Source organism: Mobula birostris, chromosome 6, assembly GCF_030028105.1.
Source record: "Mobula birostris isolate sMobBir1 chromosome 6, sMobBir1.hap1, whole genome shotgun sequence".
Lineage (NCBI taxonomy): Eukaryota > Metazoa > Chordata > Chondrichthyes > Myliobatiformes > Myliobatidae > Mobula > Mobula birostris.
Genome location: NC_092375.1, coordinates 174,554,788 through 174,577,803, shown reverse-complemented (window position 1 = coordinate 174,577,803; position 23,016 = coordinate 174,554,788). Strand labels below are relative to the sequence as shown.

General features: G+C 41.6%; 1 protein-coding gene across 7 annotated transcripts in view; it reads right to left on the bottom strand.

The window, feature by feature from the left end:
• Positions 1 to 23,016, bottom strand: part of fmnl2a (formin-like 2a) — a 242,760-nt gene that overhangs the window by 93,670 nt on the left and 126,074 nt on the right. For all 7 annotated transcript variants that reach the window (XR_011886450.1, XM_072261943.1, XM_072261942.1 and 4 more), the window contains exon 2: positions 13,513 to 13,596. Coding sequence is in view for 6 of the 7 variants with exons in the window: in XM_072261943.1 (XP_072118044.1) it covers positions 13,513 to 13,596 (84 nt within the window). In the remaining variant the exon portion in view is untranslated. The remainder of the gene's footprint in view (positions 1 to 13,512; positions 13,597 to 23,016) is intronic.

The window sequence follows — 23,016 nt, the reverse complement described above, 5'->3', positions numbered from 1 at the left end:
TGTGGGGCAGCTGAAGACAGCTCAGCAGAGAAGCCTTGGGCCATGTGTAAACAGTCGTGAGTTAAAGTAATGGGAAAGTTTCTCCTCTAAACCAAAGAAGTGAACTGTTAACTAGTGTAGTACTAGTAACTGGGCTTGTCTGGTCCATAAAGTATAGGTGGTTGTTGGGCACAAACCATGAAAGAAAGCAGATTCTGGATTTAGTGACTGAGAAATCTCTACAGCATAATTACCAACCAAACTCCTGTATTATAAATAATCCCAATAATTTTACATTCCAATCCATGAGCCATATCTGCAGTTCATTTATATGCAGTCAGAGCTCTTTTAATAGATTTGTGTAAAAAGTTGATTTATGGTTTAACAAACTGAACTTCGACTTGGGAGCAGGTCACAGGTCAAAGGTAGCAGAAATGGCAAAATACCTAGGACTTATTTCCTAGCCATTTCCATATTTAATCTGAGTGTGTCAGGCTACACAGGAACTAATGATGATAGCTTACCAAGAGTAATGTTAACAACAGTTTAGGATTTCAACCACGGGTGAGTGAGTGGTTACCCCAAGCTTTCTTGACTTTGCCAATACAAGCAGTAGTGGAAAAGTGTCAGTATTCAGTTGCCACACACCCTTTCTTCTTGCCGACTCTGAAAAGTTCTCTTCATAGCTACAAGAATCTGTAACTAGTTTGCCACTAACTTTCTAAACACTGGAAGCAAGCTTGCAAACTTTGCAGTTCAGTTTTCAAACTTTACAGGCGAGACCATGTGAACTTCACTCTGCAGTGCTCCACGGGTACAGGGACTGACTCCGGTGAACAGCAGAGGGCCCAGCAGGAGCACCAGGCTGCCTGTCACTCAGAGCTGTAGCTTCAAAGATGCCAGCAGAGGGACGCAACTCAGGGGAGGCGATGGTACTCACAGAATATGCCGGTTACCCCCTTCCGTCATGTCTGGGCCACTGCTGAGATTCAGATTTATCACATGTACGTCAAAACATACAGTGGAATGTATCATTGGCACTTAACAATCAACACACCCAGGTCTCGGGTGCGGCTCTGTAGAAACTTGCAGTTAACTAGCAAAAGACTTGCTGCCATTTGTAACTAGCAACCTAGAATCTATCACTGCGTCCGGCTGTTCCAGAACTCTGCTGGAGACTTCTGCGGTTGACATAGTATAAATGCGCAAGGTGGGAACTGATAACCTATTTGCCAAAGCCATTGGTTATAAAATCTTTGCCTGCTATGAAGCCATTGGAATAAAAACACCTCCCTCTGCCTCTGACTGCTTTACCTCAGATGTAGGGTGCCACCTACTGCACCCACAGCAATCAGGGATCCTCCTATGTCCCCAGGAGTATCCGACAACCCTTAGGGCTTCCACCTATCAATGTATATGTTCTGCAACTACAAAAAAAATTCCCCTTAAAAATATACGCAAGGTTCCTACGCAGCTGCCCCGATGCTTCCTGCAGCAATTCTCCTCTCGTGACCTTTTCTGAACTGTCAGCAGACCTAGTGCCTGCCTGCTAAATTCACAACTAATGACGCCAATTAGGAACGCAACCCAGGAGTAGTAACTCGCCAGCAAGAAGCCTAACTGAGCAAGCCACTGGCATGCTGAAGAACTTCAGGACTCTGAACAATCCACAGGTGCCCTTCCATACACGCCTGGGGGGTTCTCCAGAATGGCAGAGGTGTGCTGCATTCTACACAACTCGACACAGTTGTGAAGTAACTACAGGCGCGTGAGCCTTATGTCAGCAGCAAGGAAGTTATGGTAGGAAGCACTAAGGGACAAGATTAAAGGCAGATACTGATAACATGACTTTCTGTGGGGAAATACTCACTTGACTGAGTTATTTGAGCTACTGATAAAGAGGTCAGTAAATACTGTCCACACGGACTTTAGTAAGAGAACAGACGTGGCAAATTGGTCCAGAAGGTCACATGGCAGGATCTCCACAAGGTGATGCACGTGGGATGAGAGTAGTGGTAGGACATGTAGACTACTGTTGGGGCACTAAGGAATGTTGATGAATAAATGCATTTCGGGATCCAAATCCACAAGTCGAGTGGCCAAACAGGTCGAAGCCATGTGGCAAGCTTACAGTTCATTATTTCATTCTTGGAAAAGGAAAAAAGATTTCAGAGAAGTTTTTCCAAAACCAAAAATGATTTGGACTGAGTAAAGACAACCTCTGGCAGAAGGATGCCAATTGAAGGTGGTTAGTTTAAGGTGGAAGCAACTGTTTCTGAAAAATTCGTCAGGTTAAGGTGATCTGGAATGCACTGCCTGATGGGTAATTGGAGATAAATTCAACGGTGGCATCTTAAGAAAATGGGATAAGAATTATTTTAGAGAGCTACTGGGAAAGAATGGAAATATGATTCCCTGAACAGCTCTACCAATGAATTAGCACAGGCACAATGATCGAAAGGGACTAGCAGTTCTCTAATTAACCACCTACATTCTTTTGCAGTTAGTCATAGTCATACTTTATTGATCCCAAGGGAAATTGGTATTAGGTACAGTTGCACCATAAATAATTAAATAGTAATAAAACCATAAATAATTAAATAGTAATATGTAAATTATGCCAGGAAATAAGTCCTATTGGCTCAGGGTGTCTGACCCTCCAAGGGAGGAGTTGTAAAGTTTGATGGCCACAGGCAGGAATGACTTCCTATGACGCTCCTAGTTGCATCTTGGTAGAATGAGTGTCTGGCTGAATGTACTCCTGTGCCCACCCAGTACATTATGTAGTGAATGGGAGACATTGTCCAAGATGGCATGCAACTTGGACAGCATCCTCTTTTCAGACACCACCGTCAGAGAGTCCAGTTCCATCCCCACAACATCACTGGCTTTACGAATGAGTTTGTTGATTCTGTTGGTGTCTGCTACCCTCAGCCTGCTGCCCCAGCACACAACAGCAAACATGATAGCACTGGCCACCACAGACTTGTAGAACATCCTCAGCATCATCCGGCACATGTTAAAGGACCTCAGTCTCCTCAGGAAATAGAGATGGCTCTGTCTCTTCTTGTAGATAGCCTCAGTGTTCTTTGACCAGTCCAGTTTATTGTCAATTCATATCCCCAGGTATTTGTAATCCTCCACCATGTCCACACTGACCCCCTGGATGGAAACAGGGGTCACCAGTACCTTAGCCCTCCTCAGGTCTACCACCAGCTCCTTAGTCTTTTTCACATTAAGCTGCAGATAATTCTGCTCACACCATGTGAGAAAGTTTCCTACCGTAGCCCTGTACTCAGCCTCATCTCCCTTGCTGATGCATCCAACTATGGCAGAGTCATCAGACATCAGAGTTAAGAGTACTCCTTGTGGTTGGTTTATTTAACCTTTGGTACAGGCTTATGTTACAGGTATGAGAGTAAATCGAGTGCAACACGCCAACGTTGTATACCATCAGATCACTAATAGCGGACATGGAAAAGCAGCTGTGTCCACCATCCTTTCTGACTGATTCAAATTAAAAGGGACATCCATATAGATATCTAGAACACTTCCAATTTTTTGTATAAAAAGGCGAACATTTCGAGGTTAGTTTGCTATTACTCAGAATGCTTACAATTTAAACCACAAATTGAGAAAGTACAAGTTGTATATTGAAGCAACCAATCAAAATAGACAATGAAAGCCTGGAGCTTTCTCAAATGTGCTCTAGAATACAGATAATCTTTACACTCGTATTCATCTGAAGACCTGTAGTCTCTTTCAGTGTTGTGACTGACAAGTATCCAGAGTTAGATCAGCTGCCCTCTACAGCAAGAATAAGCTGGAGGTGCAAAAATTAACTATCTGTCTACTGGGTACACTAAGAACTTTGCACCACTTGACAAGAAAGAGGAGGTACACCATGAGTAAAGTCTCCTCAAGTGTCCACACTGAATATCAGTCAGTATTCACAGCTCCAGCTCTGTTTTCTGTTTAGTAGGGTTGCCTGGAGTTGTGCCAAATAAACCAGACTTTCCCATTTAAACACATGAATACTACCACACACCCAAAAGTTCACTCATGAACAATAAAACGGTCCGATAACTAAATCAGAAATAATTTCCAAAAAAAAAAGCATGATTTCTTTTTCACTCCCAATTTACAGCTATAATTTCTGGCTCTGAAATCACTACTTTAGCAGCAAGTTAAAGTTACAGTATATTCTCCCTTAATAAAATCGATTCTCACCACCACCACAACCCATGTCAACATCTGAAGCAGTTTATTAAAGCGTATAATTATCTTGAACTTGGCAAGTGAACTTTCCATATAATCCCTGGACAGAGACTGAGTAATGTGATCTATTCTCTGTTTCCTTTTCCCTTTGCAGCTTAGTGTTTCACCGATAAACAAAAATATTAACATCAGTGTGTATGAAATAAGATTTCTTTCCCCCAAGGCAAAACTTTTTCTTAAACATAAGACAGCCTGATATTTCACCTCAGTAAGATCAAATTAAAACAAAAGCTCATCTCTGGAGTAATCACAATCAATTTCATTTTGGAGAGTGATGCAATGAAACAGAGTCAGTACCTATGTCTGAGAAATTAAAATTGGGACTTTTATCTGTTGCTTGAGCCATAACAGGAACACTGAACCAAAAATAATGCACTTTATAAGATTAGGAATAATATGTGGAAGTGTGTTTTGTCTACTGGAGTAGTCATAGTTCTTCATTCTAAATTGTGGTACATGCAGATTGCACAAATATTTCTTGTTACCGAAAGCAAAATGTGTTACTGCTAGAATATTTACAATCCACCAAAAGTATGGTGTGATAATAGAGGCAAATACATTAGAGGCTTTTTAAGCCACGTTTAGATAGGCACATGAACGTGAGGAAGATGGAGGGATACGGGCATCGTGTAGGTAGGAGGGATTAGTGCTTGGGGGTTTTTGATTTACTTTTTAGCTGGTTTGGCACAACACTGTGGTCCGAAGGGCCTGTTCCTGCGGTGTACTGTTCTATGTTAACAATTTAAAAACCATTTTGCATTATTTAAATGCTTTTGGGTCTAGATTTATATGTTTTTGTTTAGAAACTGAGTGAAATAACCATGTTAATTGATTTATATTACCATACAAAATAAATCCAAAGCAAGCTTTGTATCAGTGGAACACTTTGAAGCATCGTAGGGAAGTTTTGGATCATATAACAACATACAAAATACAAGCTGGAGGAGATCATGAGGCCTTTCGCGACTGCTCTCCATTCAATAAGATCTTTCTATTTCAGCATCAGTTTTTTTGCACTAACCCCATTTCCGTCAATATGTTTAATATCTCAAAACTACTAATCACTCTTTTGAATATTTAATAACTCAAAACTACCAATCAATCGCTCGTTTGAGTACCTTCAGTGAGTGAGCTTACCCTGCCCCCTTGGGTAGAGAATTCCAAGGATTCTCTACCCCAGGAATTTCTGCTCAACACTATTCTGAATGAGTGACTCATTACTGTGAGACAGCGTTCTATAGACATGCAGCAAGGGTAAACATCATCTCTGCATTTCTTCTGTCCAGCTCCATAGGAACTTTGTGCATCTTGATTAAGGTTATATCTCATTCTTCTAGCATCCGATGGTATAGGTCCAGTCAGCTTAACTTCTCCACACCCTCACCTAGACATGAATCTGATGAACTTGCCGTCACAGAGAAGGTATTAAATCCTCCTTTCAGTACAGAGACTAAACCTGTGCACAATATGTTGAATGTGCTCTCGTCAGGGCCCTTTATAATTGGGGGAAGATATCCCTATTCTTGCACACAAATCACATTGCAGTTTTGGTTTTCCTAAGTGACTGACAGTGGAGGTAGAGACTGAGGAACGACGTTTTAAGTCCGGACACCTGACAGGAAGCCCACAATCAATCAGGGAACTGCAAAGTTTATCGTCTACCTTGTGAGTTGTGGAAAATCAATAGCAGGCACCTCAAGAGCACTGGAAAGATCCCACCAATGCTATCTCTACAAAAACACTGACAGGATAATCAAACCAGAGGCAGCATTTCCTACGCCATTAACCCCAGCATCAGGGCCATTATTAGACTCAGTTGTCTCTGATGGGCAGGCCACATTGATCAAATACCTGACACTGGACTCCTGAAATAGACGCTCTATTTCAGCTCTGCCAATGAAACAGATTACGAGGTGAAAGGTTGAAACTAGTTCCGAGGTTCAGAGCACATCAGGAAAGAGCATAATCGCCAGTGACTCATGTAACCCCTGTCTAAACTTGGGAGAGATTACACTGAGCATGGCATTGAGAACCTTGAGATCATTCATCAGGAACACAGTGGAAGGACCCTCCAAGCTACTTGTCCCATTAGGATCCTCGTGGCAGAGTACGGGACCCCACACTGGTGTCGTCACCAGCTCAGAACCTGAAGTGGAATGGATACAAACCATCTGGATCTGAGACCATGCCACAACAACCTCGAACATTTCTGTACCAAGCTGAGTTTAGCTTTAAATGAGACGGTTCTCTCATTTCAGCACAAAGTAAACTTCTATTGTATCTAAATCAGCTACTTTCACAAATGTTTAACAAAAAATTGCTTTTAGAGCACACTTTTCCTCTATTTTGGGGAAATTAGAAGTGAAATGTTATTCTCTGTTCTATTTCTGGCATCATTTCCTTTATTGAAATAGCTTACACCGCTTCCAGATGTACCTTATCCTTCAAATGCATGATATTCATCCATATCTGCTAAAATGCTCAAACAGCTACCTCCCTATCTCAGTAATTCAGTGCTGTGGAACAGTGTGTACCAAGGAGTGGTGGCTGTTTAGACTAGCAATCCAAAAACCTGCACTAATAATTCAGAGAATTCAAGTTCAAACAACAGCCTGGCTTGATTTGATTGCTGTTTGACAAATAAAATGTAATACAACTTCAATAATCTGGCATGCTCAGGACTTTTGGAAGTGTTGAACTACCAGGTTTTCCAGACTGCTGACTTCCATTTGGACACACCCATTCCCCACATCTCTTCTATTTCACTCTCTTTTTTTTAAATATATAATAATAATAATTAAAAATTTTCAGTAACTGTTAAAGGAGGATAAAGTCTGGTGAGCCTAAAAGGAGTGGGAGGAGAAGGAAGCCACGGTGGTGTGGCGGTTAGTGTCCGAGTACAGTGGTGCCCGGAGTTCAGAGTTCAATTCCGGGGCTGTCTGTAAAGAGTCTCGACACGTTCTCTCTGTGGAATGCATGGGTATTTCCTGGGTGCTCCTGTCTCCTCCCACAGTCCAAAGGCGTATCAGGCAGGTTAACTGGTCACTGTAAACTGTTCCGTGATTGGGTTAGGGTTAATGAGGGTTGTCGGCGGTTACGGGGCGGTGTGGTTCGAAGAGCCGGAAGCACCTAGCCATGCTGTATTGCTACATGAATAAGTAATAGCGAGTTTGAACTTGGCAAAACGAGTTGACACATACAAGCAGTCTGCCTCTTGCATTACAGTACCCATGTTCCTGACTGTTAGCATTCCCGACCCCGACTCAGCCGTACATCGAACTCCCGCCTCACCTTCGGGTTAACAGGTGTGCCAGGATTTCCAAACAACTGGAAGATGCATGACAGAGTTATATTTCATGATAGGTGGCACATCAATCAGGTGTGATGCTGCAGTCTGTTTGCCACTTAGCTTCACGCCTCTGGAGGAGCAAAGAATAACCCATTCTAATCCAACTCTTGAGTCCTGTGGTCTTCCGATGAGGAAGTCAAGGATCCAGTTGCAGAAGGAAACAGGGAGGCCCGGGATTCAACACTTGCTGAATGGATGACGGTGCTGAATTTGTGCTATAGATTTTGGGCGACAGTATGCTGAAAACAGCATCCTACATGTATTCAGCACATTGAACATAACCACAAAAAAAAATGCCATGGAAAGGTAATGACACAAATGAAGTGTGTCTATATTCCACATATATTAGAAAATACATACATTGATGGCAAAAACAGCGTACAATCAGCGATACTGGATATTCAATACTGCTGGGGGAGGGGAGGTGTGACCTAGCAGAGGGAAGTCACAGCCACCAGGTCTCTGGCACTGAATCTGCCTCTGTGACTCAAGGAAGGAGGGGAGAAGAGGTGACAGGGGATTTATTGGTTAGGGAAACAACAGAAAGGAGGCTCTGTGGATGAGAACGAGATACCCAGTAGGTTTGTTGCCTTGCAGCTGCCAGGATCCGGGATATCTCAGATCGAATCCTCAGCAAGTGGGAGAGTGAGCAGCCAGAGACAGGAAGAGTGACGGGGCCCTGCAAAGTGAGTTCAGGGACTTAAGGTGCCAAGTTAAGAGACAGGACCTCCAGGGTTGTGATCTCAGGCTTCCCATCCGTGGCACGTGCTAAAAGTAGGAAGATCATACAGTTTAACATATGGCTAAGGAGTTGGTGGAGGAAGGAGGATATCAGATTTTTGGATCATTGGGCTCTCTTCCAGGGAAGGTGGGACAGGTACAGAGAAGTCGGATTGCACCCAAACTGGAGGGGGACTAATATCAGACATCCCACCTCTCCCAGAAGTTCCGGGAGTCTTCCACATATTGACAGCGGCCCCCTGATGCCCGCAAATTATTTACAATATCCCGAAAATCGATTTTTTTGAGAGCGAGTGAGAGAGAGAGAGCGCGAGAGAGAGCGGGCGAGGGCGAGAGGGAGAGAGAGCGCGCAAGCACCATGGCAGTGTTCCAAAAAAAAAAGAAAATATAAAATGTACGTCACCCCAGACTACACTAAAGTGTACCCCTGCCTAATAGGGGTCAAAAATAATGACAGTGTTGCTCGCTGCACTGTTTGCAACAATGACTTTTCTATTGCCCATGGTGGGTTAAGACTGTAACAGACATGTTGAGGTGAGTTTAACAGGTGTCATTCGTTCATTAGCGTAGCTAACGTTATTTAAACTAGCTGGCTAGCTGCTAAAGAGCTACTCTATTGCAGACATCCCACCTCTCCCGGAAGTTCCGGTAGTCTCCCGCAAATTGATGGCGCTACCTCCCTGAAATGAGTTTTTGCAGGGTGGGATGTCTGTAATATCCTAGTGGGAAGATTCACTACTGCTGCACAGGGGTGCTTAAACTAAAGCTGCAGGGGTACAAGAACCAGAATTCCAAAACAGATAATGGAGAGCTTGTGGAGAAAGATGCTGTTTAGACCGCAGTCAAAGTCAGGAATCAAAAGGCTGAGCATGGTGCAACTAGTGTCCTGAGCTGTGTATACTTCAATACAAGTAGTATCGTAGGAAAGGCAGAAAAGCTCCGGGCATGGATCAGCACCTGGAATTATGACGTTGTAGCCATTATTGATACTTGTTTGCAGGAGGGGCAGGACTGACAGCTTAATATTCGGGGGTTCCATTGGTTCAGGCTCGACTGAACAGGTGGGATTAAAGGAGGAGGGTTGGCGTTACTAGTCAGGGAAAATGTCACAGCAGTGCTCAGTCAAGACAGACTGAAGAACTCGTCTAGTGAGGCTTTATGTGTGGAACTGAGGTGTAAGAAAGGTATGACCATGTTAATGGGGCTATATCATAGACCATCCAATAATCCGCAGGATTTAGAGGAACAAATTTGTCGAAAGATTGCAGACGGTTGCAGGAAACACAAGGTTGTGACAGTAGGTGATTTTAACTTTCCACACATTGACTGGAACTCCCATACTATAAAAGGACTCATGGAACAGTGTTTGTCAAATGTGCTCAGGAATGTTTCCTTAATCAGTATATAATATACTGTAAAAGTCTCAATGAGAGAGTGTGCAATACTTGATCTCCTATTAGGGAATTAGACAGGGCAGGTGACAGAAATTTGTGTAGGGGAACACTTTGCATCAAGCGATCATAATGCCATTAGACTGAACGCAAATACTTAAAAAGATTAGTCTGGTCTGGGGTTGAAATTCTATATTGGAGAAAGGCCAATTTTCATGGTGTCAGAAAGGATCTGATAAATGAGGATTGGGACAGGCTGTTTTCTGGCAAAGCATGCCGTGGGAGGCAAGTGCAGAAATTGCAGGGGCCCCTAGCAGAAATATTTAAAACACTCTTAGCGACAGGTGAAGTACCAGAGGATTGGACATTAGCTAATGTTGTTCTGCAGAGACTTCTTCGCTCAGAGGGCCGTGAGAGTGTGGAACGAACTCTCAGCACAAGTGGTGCATGCAAGCTTGATTTCAAAGTTTAAGCAATGTTTGGATGGATACGTGGATGGGAAGGGTATGGAGGGCTATGGTCCATGCGCAGGTTGATGGGACTAGGCAGATGAAATGATTCAGCAGAGACTAGATGGATTGATGGGGCTAGTCAATTCAAATGGTTCGGCATGGACTAGACAGGCCAAAGGGACCGCTTCTGTGCAGTACTTTTCTATGACTCTGACTACTGAAGGTAGACTCCCTTTGCCATTTTCCTATCTTATTACCAAAGAAGGAATGAAGCATCCTCTTTTAAAGAACTGTGTATAGTACTTGCTCAGATTCATTACAACCTGTCATATTTTAAAGAGAGGGCACTCTAACACCAGAAAGAACACCAAAATGGCAGAGTTTAAACCTAGCAAAACTCACATACACTGAAGCAAAAATCAAGAATAATCTTCCAATTTCCATCATCTGATCTTATAACTGATGCGGAAGCTATACAAATACTGCATTAAAGATATCCTTTTCAAATCAAATCTCCTCCTACAGAATCAATCACTTTATCCTTTTCACTGATTCCAGAATATTATGGCACCCTAAACTGATTTATCAATTAAGTAGATTAGCCTTCAGAAATGTTTCAATCTGATTTTTCAGCTCATCTTGGCTGCAATGATAGAAGGGGTTAGACAATTGGTTTCAGTCCCCGATATAAATAAAAAGACCTGATTGTCTGCATTGCCAAATAACCTTCACTAAAATGTGCTTATTTTACAGGGCATGATCAGCTTCTGATTGTTCCCCCTAACTGACCGACTAACATCGGCTATCAAAAAACGAACCGAAAGTTGATGGGAAATGAAACAATTAGAAGTTAATGCTTCATGGGAAAATATGAGGGAAAAAAGGGAGTAGACGAGTAGAGAAAAAGTAAATGACGACATGGAATGTATATGAAAATCTGTTATCATCACTGAAAGATAGCAACTGAGCAACTAGCATTTATCACAAGGGATTATGTATTACGCAACCAGTCACTCGTGTGTGACCTACAGTTGTCTTGGATCTAGAAAACAATTGCGATAATCAGTTACTAATCCATTTTAAGTCTTTCAGATCACGGTGCCAGACAGGCAAATCCACCTTACTGGAACTGAAGACAGAAGGTCACTTGCTGTTTATATAATTCTGGCTCCAGGAATGGCCACTGTTTAGTTCAATGATTCTTTTTCACTTAGCAACTGTGTAGTATCTTTTATGAGATAAACACAACACCATAATTACAACTATTCTTGTTTGGTTTCAGTAACAGTGCCGATTGTCACCTTGGCCATTCCGAAACTGGGTCCAATGGAACTTCAGAACTCGATGTTTGAGGGTTGAGATAAATCCCACACGAGCTTTTCCTATTCTTCCAATGATCCTTCAAATCGACAACTATGGTCTCCAATTTCAGAAACTAAATGTTTATTCATATTAGGTACAATTAGATCCCTTCCCAGGATAATATTACAGTGATGGTGGGGAAGGGCCATTCGTACATTGATCTGGCTTCATCTCGGCCTTCTTGACAATGAAGCTCTTCTTCTTGCTGAATTGCTTCAACTTCTCCCTGATTGGCTCCACCACGTTCTGCGGTTTAGCAAGCATTAAAATCCAGCCACCGTTCCTCTCTGCCTTGATGACTTTTAACTCTGCAACAATGCCCACATCCCAAGAAGTCACCAAGCCGTAAATTATTTCTCTGACTTCAGCTCCTACCAAACACAACCCTTACATCTTACACTATAAACTCATGAGGTCAACTTCCAGAATTAGCATATGGCAACTATTTGGAAAGGCAGGTTGTAAAGGGATCAGTGCTGGTGGAAGATACTGCAATCTGCATGGATGTTACTCTGAGATGATAATAGCAAGTGTTACACGAAGTAGAGCAGATAAAGCTCTTTACTGCTCAGTTCTATTCCAGCAAGTGATACCCGTGGGTGAGGTGGGTATTCCACCTTTAAATTTTTGGGGAAAACAGGAATGTGTCTTTTTCTAGAACGTCTTTTATGAAGATTTTTTAATTGAGTTACTCTCCACATTCCATACTGTACCTGCAGGCATATTCCTAAACCAATCATTTCTGAGCATATACTAAAGCTATACTCAAATTGACGATGATATCAAGAAACCAACAGCTACCAAATGTGGAGAAATTACTTTAGTCAGAGGGTGGTAAACCTGTGGAACTTGTTGCCATGGGCGGCTGTGGAGGCTAAGTCATTGGGTGCATTTAAGGCAGAGATAGATAGGTTCTTGAATAGCCAGGGTATCAAAGGGAATGGGGAGAAGGCAGGGGAGTGGGGATGACTGGAAGAATTGGATCAGCCTATGATTGAATGATGGAGCAGACACGATGGGCCGAATGGCCTACTTCTGCTCCTATATCTTATTGGTCTTATGATCAAACCAGTTATCACACATCATGGCTTGGAAATATATTTCTGAAGCTTCATAGAAATGGAGACCACTTTATCACTGTCAACTAATTTTTGCATTCATTAAAAACAATAATATAATTTTCATGACTTAAGGTCATTGTAGGAGCCACACATCTGCTTTCTATCTGCATTTTATTCTGTGTTGCGTGTTTATTATGGTAACCAGTGGGACTTGGTAATTCAGTGAAGGGAACGAGTTACTCATTCATTTGTAGTAGCTGGGGACAGGCGGACATCGTATCTTTTGCTGACCACTCGGTTATGCTGAGCTTACACTTGGGTATACTTAAGTTTCATTGCTTCAAGACTATATGTTTGCTAATTGCTAATAAAGGATCAAATACATATCCTCGACTTTTGGATCAATCATTATTGGCGTCATGCAAGAATAACGATTCCGTAGGGTTGCCAGCTGCGGCAATTGTTCTGACTTTAATTTAGTTCGGCTTGGCTGCTACAGTGATCTTTTCCAGCCTTCACATAGCATGCAACTTTTTTATGCTATGCAAATTACACAACTATTAATTATCATTTGGTTAACTAACAGGTGCTATGCAGCATGCAGACATGCCCATTCACCTCAATATCTGCAGCACTAACACATCTATTCAATACCCCACGATTAAATGGGAAACAGAATGTATCACAAACATATATTTAAGCCATTAAATATTAAAAGCTTTGGACGCCACAATAAACAATGATTACAAACACATATTTGGTGTTGAAAGTCAAAGAACAGTTATTGAGAATTCAGCAAGGAGGCCATCTGATATTCATATGTTCTATATATGTGTTCAAACATTATTCCTTTTCCCTGACTTTATAATTTACACAAGCAAGTTTTCAGTTGGCATTACCTGGTCACAGATGAGCTCCCATTTCTTCACATTGTCATACTGTCTCAGCAATCTGGCCTTATCAGGAGGAAGGTTCATAGAATTCTGCAACAACAAAGAAAAACGGCTGGTAAATACAAACCATTATATTTGTACCACAATGGCAGATAATAAGTGATTAAGAGGATATTAGGTATCAACAAAACTACTAGCACAATACAAATCAAACTTATTTCCACAAAAGCCAACAGTGAACAGCTTGGTATTTTACCTCAAGGATATGATAGGTCTGAGGATCTATGCTGGGCCCAACATAATCGATGCAGTTACAAAGAAGGCACGACAGCAGCAATATTTCATTAAGAGTTTATGATTTGGTATGTTACAAAAGATACTGGCAAGTTTCTATAGATGTACCCTGGAAAATATTCTAACTGGCTGCATCATTGTCTGATATGGGAGGGGGGAGAGGAGGGGAGAGAGGCTACTGCACAGGATCCATAGAAGCTGCAGAATGTTTGTGAACTCAGTCAGCTCCATCACGGGTACTAGCCTCCACAGTCTCCCGTACATCTTCAAGAAGCGATGCCCAAAGTGTCACCAATCATGAAAGACCTCCATCACCCAGGATATGCCCTCTTCACATTGCTACCATCAGGAAGGAGGTACAAGAGCCGGAAGGCACACAATCAACAATTCAAGAACAGTTCTTTCCTCTCTGCCATCAGATTTCTGAATGGACATTGAACCCCTGAACACTACCTCATTACTTTTTATGCATTACTGTAATTCATGGGTTTTTTTCCTATTATGTATTGCATTGTATTGCTTGCTACCACAAAACAACACATTTTACGACATATGCCAGTGACACTAAACTTGATTCTGAAATGTGCTCAACACAAAGCTGTGTTCAACTTTAAAAATGTTCATTTTCTCCTGCTCTGGGTCCATATAAAAATCATTCCTAAAAATACAATGTCCACTGTATAACACAGAAATCTACAGCACATGACAGGCCCTTCGGCGCACAATGTTGTGCTAGCCACGTAACTTACTCTAGAAACTGCCTAGAACTACCCTACCACACAGCTCTCTATTTTTCTACACTTCACATACCTATCTAAGAGTCTCTTAGAGTGAAGACCCTATTGTATCTGCCTCCACCACCGGCAGTGCATTCCACACACATTTATGTGAAACATTTACCCCTGATCTCCCCTCTGTATCTACTTCCGAGCACCTTAAAACTATACCCCCTTGTGTTAGCCATTTCAGCCCCGGGAAAAAGCCTCTGGCTATCCACACAATCAATGCCTTTCATCACCTTATACCAGGTCACCTCTTATCCTCCGTCGCTCCAAGGAGAAAAGGCCAAGTTCACTCAGCCAACTATGTTGATCATCTCCCGAAAATAGTTCAAACTTATCAAACATATTTTACTCAACACAGCCGAACCTTAACAAATCATTACTCTGATCAACTAAACAATGTGTGCAGACACAATTTGAAACATCTCATTCGATCATGGGAAAGATCCATACCAACATTCAACCTTCTAGCAGGGATTGGTACGGCATGAACTAGATGGGCCGAAGGGCTACTTCTGTGCTATTCTTTTCTATGACTCAATTAATATCAACAAGAAACTTGGTAAGTAGGATAATCCTCCAGTAAATACAACTTGGATATTCTGCTTCAATGCTTGATAAAATGTAATGATTGCATCAAACACAAATACCGGTGCTGAATATCTTTTCCAATTTGTTTCCACCTCCACCTCCTTAAATGGAGATGGTATAAATGAGGGAAGACTCGAAGCTGCAGAGATGTCGTTTTTGAGAAGAATAATGAAAATATTGTGGAAGGACAGCATGACAAAGGAGGAAGTGTCACCAAAAGCCAGAACAAGAAGAGAGCTGATATCATCAGTCAGGCAACGGCAGCTGGAATTTCTGGGACATGTACTGAGGAAAGAGAAGCTGAACATCTTGCAGTGACAGGAAAAATTGATGGAAGAAAAATTTCTGGTTGACAGTGTATGACATTTATGAGTTACTTCAACAGAAAGACAGGGAAAAGTTTGGAAGAGCTTATTAGAACTTTTGATTAATGACAGATGGAAGATCATGATTGCCCACGCCACGGCACATAATCATGATGATAAATAATACATAACTGAAAATCTGAATTCCAGCTGTAGGAAGATTACTCTGCTTCTACATTTTCCATTGCATTATTGCCACATTTTGGCCAGATACAGAGCAGCAATGTATCCTGAACTTTTTCTGAGAAGAATCTGATGGAGTATATTGAAGCAGGCATTAAAATGAAATTAAAAAGATAAAGACGGGGGAGGGGGGAGAGAGAAATAGAATGGTGACTTAACACAAGTGTGATCGCAGATGAAAAGCCTCAGCAGCAACTCTGTCACTGAGATGAGCAACTTAGTACCAGTAAACAAATAAAAAGATGAAAAGATCACCAAAATTATGCATATTTTTGTCATATCTATGTTCTTCAGAGCATGTCATGGTATATTCAGGAGCACGTAGTGACAATTTTTAGTCATGGTACAGAGATGCATACAAGCTCCCCATTTATACTTTCTGTGTGGTGTGTTGTATTGTGTTTTAATGGTACAAGGATACACAATTGATAATGTACAGTATTTTTCCGATTTAATGTACATTTAATGCAAAATATACTAAAAGATAATTTACTTTAAAACAAGTACACTTACTGAAAATACTTGCCCCCTTAAATGGACATGGCAGAATTCCCACTGCAGAGAGAATATCTCTACATCTATATTCTCACTACAACTATAAAAGATTTGTATTTGTGTAACATATTTTCCATCATGTTCGGAGTCTCCCAAATCTGAGTACTTCAAGGTCAGTTTTTTTTTAAAGAGTTTTGCAGATTGCTATGTAGGTAGAAAGGAACAAGACTGACATTTCCCCCTTAGAAAACATCAGTTCTTTTAACTTTAAATTCTAACTATACTAGGAAACTTCCTCAAATTTTACTACACACTGTTGCAAGTAAAGACAAATCAGAATTTTAACAAAGAAACTCAATGAGTCAAGTAGCATCTGTGGAGGCAAAGGGACAGTGGACAATTTGGATCAAAAAGCTGGGTCAAGACTAAGAAAATAGAGGAAAGATAGCTAGTACAAAGAGGTGAGAAACATCGTAAACCAGTAAGTTGTTCGTTATGTCTCCCCGCTCGCTGAGAAAACAGAGGCACCTCCTTCTCCCTTATTAGGGAGAGAGAGAGCCTGTGGTATGTCGAATGCTGGGTGAAACATGAAGCCTTTGGGGTAACAGCAAGTCTGTGTCTTTGCTATTGCTTTGCTCACTCTCGAGTGCTGGGTGGAGAGTGCCGATGCTCTTTTTTTGCCAGTGGAAGAAGGGCTGGTTGTTACTTGCTGACGCGCGGAAGGGAGGGGAGCTGGGGGCAGGGACTTTGGGGTTCTAACGTTTAACTGTTGTTCATTCTTTGGAGCACTTCTCTATTTTCGTGGATGGTTGCGAAGAAAAAGCATTTCAGGATGTACATTGGATACATTTGTCTGACATTAAATAGGGTCTTTGGACCTTTGAACCGGCTGAGTGGAACCAGGTGGGTGGGTGATCATAAGACAGAAGAACCAAAGTCGAGAAGGATGAGGGGTTGTTTAGAGACAGAGGCTACTGGGTAATTGGTTGTATGTTATTTCACCTCCCTTTCCCATTCCCCCACCCCTCAACCTCTCCTACTACCACCGTGAAGCAATCTATAAAACACTACCTCATTCCAACTGGATAGTCTGCAATCCAGATGGAATGAGCATCAAATTTTTGAGTTTCAGATTTAGCCAGACCCACTCTATCCCGATCTCATTTATGCCAGTCCACCTGGGTTCTCTCTCCCGTTCTCCATTATTTCCATTTCCTCTCCACTACCACCCCCCCTCCTGGTCAATGTTACCTAGATTAATTACCCTTTCTCACCTGGTTCCTCTGCTCATCACCCATCCACCTATCTACCTGCGCTTCTTCTCACTTGGCCTATCCTACCTATTCCATCTCCCAACTACTTCCGTGTGCCCATCACCCCTCCCTTTCCTGGTTCCACATCAGCTTCACGCCCTGTCTCTACCTCCCCCCACCCCCCGCCCAACCTGTTCCCATGTACTCTTTTATTTTTACTATCTTTTTCTGACACTAAGCTTCCCCCCATCCCACCACTCCATCTGGCTCCATCTGCCCATCATTCCACTCTCCAGGTGGCACCAATGCCTTTGTGCGGAAAATCCTACAAAAGGATTTGGCCCCATACATTGCTGGTAAAATCCTCCCAACCATTGAGCACAACTACATGAAACACTGCCGTAGAAAAGCAGCATCCATCATCAAAGATCCTCACCACCCAGACCATAGTCTGTTCTTAATAGTCATCAGGTAGAAGGTACAAGAGCCTCAGGACTCGCACCACCAGATTCAAGAACAGTTCCTACCCCTCAACCATCAGCCTCTTGAACTACACTCAATCTACTTCTGGTGTTCCCACAACCAGTGACCTCACTTTAAGGACTCTATCTTGTTATTTCATTCTTGTCATTTATTTCTATCTATTTATATCTGCATTTGCATAGTTTGTGGTCCATTGACCCTGTTCACAGTTACTGTTCTGTAGATTAGCTAAGTATGCCCACAGGAAAAGAATCTCAAGGTTGTATGTGTGAAATGTATGTACTCTGATAATAAATTTTACTTTGAACTTCCATTCCTCACCCACCAGCCTCTGCTCCATGCCTTCTCTCACATTTCTGTGCTAGCTGTCTTTCCTCTAACATTGTCCTTGACGCAAGGTCTCAACCCTAAGCATCAACCACCAGTTTGCTTTCACAGATGGAGCTGGACACATCGAGTCTATCTTTGCTTTAGATTCCAGCATCTGGAGTCTCTTCTGTATACAAATCAGAATAATCATGGGCCTGTCCAAATGCTATTTGTGATTGAATGCAATATCCCTTCGTTAGAAGAGTACAAAATTTCAAAAACATTAAGTCACACACGGGTGTATATAGCTTGACCCCCAACTAGAAGTCCTTTCTTAAAATACGTACACCAAACCAATGATATTGTCATCCTAACTGCTGCTCAGAAATTAATCTGCTCAAAATTAAATCTAGCATTACAAGCACATCATATAACAGTGATTAGTGAAAATAATACTCTGCAGTAGGGACTCCTTTAAAAAAGCTTTTCAAGTTGCTTGTGAATGTGAGAATGTGCATTCATCAGGTTTGTAAAGTGAACTTGATCTGCCCCTCCAGCATTCATATCCTTTGTCATATTTAGAAGTCAAAAAGCATCACACTGTGAACTTTATTTCAACGTTTCAAGGAACTCAAGGGCAAGCCTCAAGCATACGCAGACAAAATTACTTTATGTAAATAAACCTCAGAAGGGCACAAAACAGGTAACTTGATTATGAATACTTAGGAGAAAGCCTGCCACTCCATTTCCCATAACTCGTGCATTTTTTCCTTTAGAAAATGTATTCAATTAATAAGCATGCATTGACTGATTATCATAATATTTCATCAATATGTATTCTAATTCTACTACAGTTGGTTGGTTCCTCCAATCATTTTCTCAGATTATGTCATCAAAAAAAGCAAAATAGCAACAGAAATGAAACACAGAATTTTAAAAAGTATCATTAGCAATCTTTATTTGAGGTCCCAGTTTCGCAGGACAATTACACAAGATTATGAACTCAATACAAAATATATTTATTTAGTTCGTTAGTTATTGAGATACAGCATAGAATGGTTCCTTCCGGCCTTTTGAGCCCTGTCACCTCGCAATTCCCCAACTTAATCTTAGTCTAACCGTGGGACAATTTACAATAACTAATTAGCCTACCAACCATTAAGTCTGTGGAGGAAACAAGAGCACCCGGCACTGGAGTAAACGGACATGGTCACAGGGAGTACATACAAACTCCTTACAGGCAGTGACGGGAATTGAACCCAGGTCGCTCATACTGTAAAGCATTGCACTACACTACCATGCCACCCCAAAGTTCTTAGCGGTCCAAGAGGTTGTCAATGCTTTTTGGGTTTGGAGCAGTGGGAAAGAACAATTTTACCAATTACTTGGTGCTACTGATTGGAACAAAATAAACTGAGAGCTGAAGAGAATTCCTTACAGGGATAGCCATTTGCAAAAACAAGTGAACATTTCAAGTTTAAGTAACAGGGAACAAAATAATGTGGAAATTAATAGCATTAACATTCTCTCCTCGCACCCACCCCAAAAAAATGGGCTATTTTGTATCACTACCATAACTGAAGGGGTACTTCTTGGACTGATTCAACTTTACATACTGCATTCACCCAACCTGCATCCTCTATTCCCCAACCTCACAACAGAACCACGACTCACTGGAGCCCAGTTTTTAATGCTCAAACAGTTTGAAAACTGGTCATTACTGTTTGAGAATGATTCCACTGACTTCTTTCCACAAATAACCAGATAGCTTCTTAGCCTCCAACTGAAACTCCCAAGCCCCCAAATCTTCAGAGACAGCCCTCTCTGAGAGGCAGACTTGGTCCTGTATGGCAGTATTATGCCAACTTGCAGTAGCAGACCCACCACCAACACTTTCATTTGCATGCCAGACCAACAATCACCTGGCAAAGATATCTGGCTGCACTAGAATTTCTACACAAACAAAGAGCTGAGGAATAATTTGTAATCCCTACGAACCATCAGATGAAAAACAGCATTTTCCGATGTGGGCTCACATTTGCCCAAAAATATACTGAAGCCATACTGACTAAAATGCCTAGAATTAAGAACTTACTGAGTCCATAGCTAAATTACTACGACCACTTCCTGTCTAGAGCAAGGAGGAAGAAGCAATTCAGAAGAGACCATTTAAAAATAATTTTAAAGAGCTTTGACACATGAATAGGTTTTAACTCCTCTCTTAATAGAATCAAAAATAAATACTTAATTTGTAAAATTCACTGTGAAGCATACAGAGTGAGGCATTGGGGAAAAACCAAGTCCATTCGGTCGTTAGAGCATCCTAAAAGGAGGAATTCAGGAAGATGATACTGCAAATTTAGGGAATAATGCGAACCACTTGGAACATAAGATGGTACATAGCCGCAGAATGAAAGCAGCTCGATTGAAATGGTTCGAAATTGATTCAGTGAATAACCAGCACATAAATGGTGATCAATCCTGAACTGCTACTGTATAATTGTTCTAAAGTAGTATGCAGAAATCTTAGGCACATGTAAAAAAAAATTCTGATAACGAAGGTGATTCAAAGATAATTAAATAAAAAGTGCCTAAATATCAAAAAAAAATACTACAAAGAGCAGTAAGCAGTATAAAACTAAATCAAGTCAATAATTGGTGTGAGCACCCTTTGCCTTTAAAAATACATCAATTATCTCAGGGACACTGCCAAGCAGTTTTCTAAGAAAATCGGCTGGTAGGTTGTTCCAAGCATCTTGGAGAATTTGCCACAGTTCTTCTGCAGACTTTGGCTGTCTCATCTGCTTCTGTCTCTGTGTAATCCCAGACAGCCTCAATAATGTTGTGATCAGGGCTCTACAGAGGCCATACCATCTGAAACCAGATTTTTAAAAATCTAGGGCTCCTAAGACTGTACATAACTGAAAACTGTTTCAAATCTATTGGTGACTCAGCCAATGCAGCAACTGAGAACACATTCACATTATGATAGGACATACTCCTATCTGATCAGTGTCAAAATAGAGGGGAGAGCGAGAGTCCTTTCCAGTCCTCACTTCCCACAACTGCTTGTCAGAATATGGTTGCTCAATTTAACCCCTCTTCTTGCTGAGCTAATACTTGAGACTGATGGATACCAATCGTTACCAATGCAACCTAACAGTTTCTGCAAAAAAAAACAACACACAACAGCAATGGCTAAAACATTGACTCTAATTTAAGTAGGCTGAAAAGAATATCATCTGACTTTGGAAATCAAATCATTTACCAAATTGCTTTCAGATCATACTTCAAGTTCATGGCCAAACCGATGGTTAGCAGCTCTGATGAGATCAGCACATGGAACCACTTTTAAGCTCACATCCATCATACCTCCCAAAACCACATGAGCATTAAAGGCCAGACCTTAGCAGTGTGCTGACACTACTTTTTGGTCAGCCGGCCACCTCAACCTCCAAACTGGACACAAAAACTGAACCAAACCTCTCCAATCATCCTGCAACACAGTTTAAAACTATCGATGCAGTGGGTTTATTCATCATTTTAAAAAGTCTTTGCTCAAAGCTTAAAATTAACCAAGAAAATTCCTTAATACACTTGCCACTGTTTAATGGAACTTCTCATTACCAATAGTTGTGTAGTTCTGTGATCTGAAACATACACAATCCTAATTTTAATAGAACTGACAGACAAAAGTTGAGCAAGAAATAGGCAACACACATCAAAGTTGCTGGTGAACGCAGCAGGCCAGGCAGCATCTGTAGGAAGAGGTGCAGTCGACGTTTCAGGCCGAGACCCTTTGTCAGGACTAACTGAAGGAAGAGTGAGTAAGGGATTTGAAAGTTGGAGGGGGAGGGGGAGATCCAAAATGATAGGAGAAAACTTTCAAATCCCTTACTCACTCTTCCTTCAGTTAGTCCTGACGAAGGGTCTCGGCCTGAAACATCGACTGCACCTCTTCCTACAGATGCTGCCTGGCCTGCTGCGTTCACCAGCAACTTTGATGTGTGTTGCTTGAATTTCCAGCATCTGCAGAATTCCTGTTGTTTGCAAGAAATAGGCAGTGGGCATCACTGGAGAAGGTAAACAAAAGAGAAACTTCCACTCACTAGGCTGCCAAGTGGCTCTACCCTGGACTTTTCAGTCTCCTTCACATAGATAACTGGAAGGCCTACAGGACATCAGGATCCAAATGTTCCATGGAAATGTAGTGTAAACTAAGAAGCACTGATAGCTTCCTACTCAGATCAGATCTGTCTGGTAACAATTCTTGCATTAGCAGAGGGCTAGAGACAATCAGTTAAATGTACCTTGCAGGTTTTCTGGTGGGCCCAGGACGAGAGAAAGCTTTGAGGAATGTTCAATTCTGACAATTGCAAAAGAACATCTGCTCAAATCTGAACGGAATTATATGTGCATTTTCTTTTTTAAGTCCAAAATCTAAAAGAAGATTTGACAGGCAGGTTATGTGTCTAGAAATGTGTGGGTGGATGCAATTGGCAGAACTGTAGAGAAAGCAAAGATCATGGGACGTGGAAAAATTAGGAACTATCGAAACTCATAATGGAACTGAAATATTATGAGCAATGGAAGGACACTTATGGGTGCCACAAGAAATTTAAAAATGAACACCCGCCTCCAGCAGGAATCTGAATGAGATTTAGATCTATTGCCATTGGGAGCATAGGAGAAAATTAATGGCGAAGAAGGGGGAAGGACATTCAAGTATCAGACTTTGAATAAACAAAGTACAGA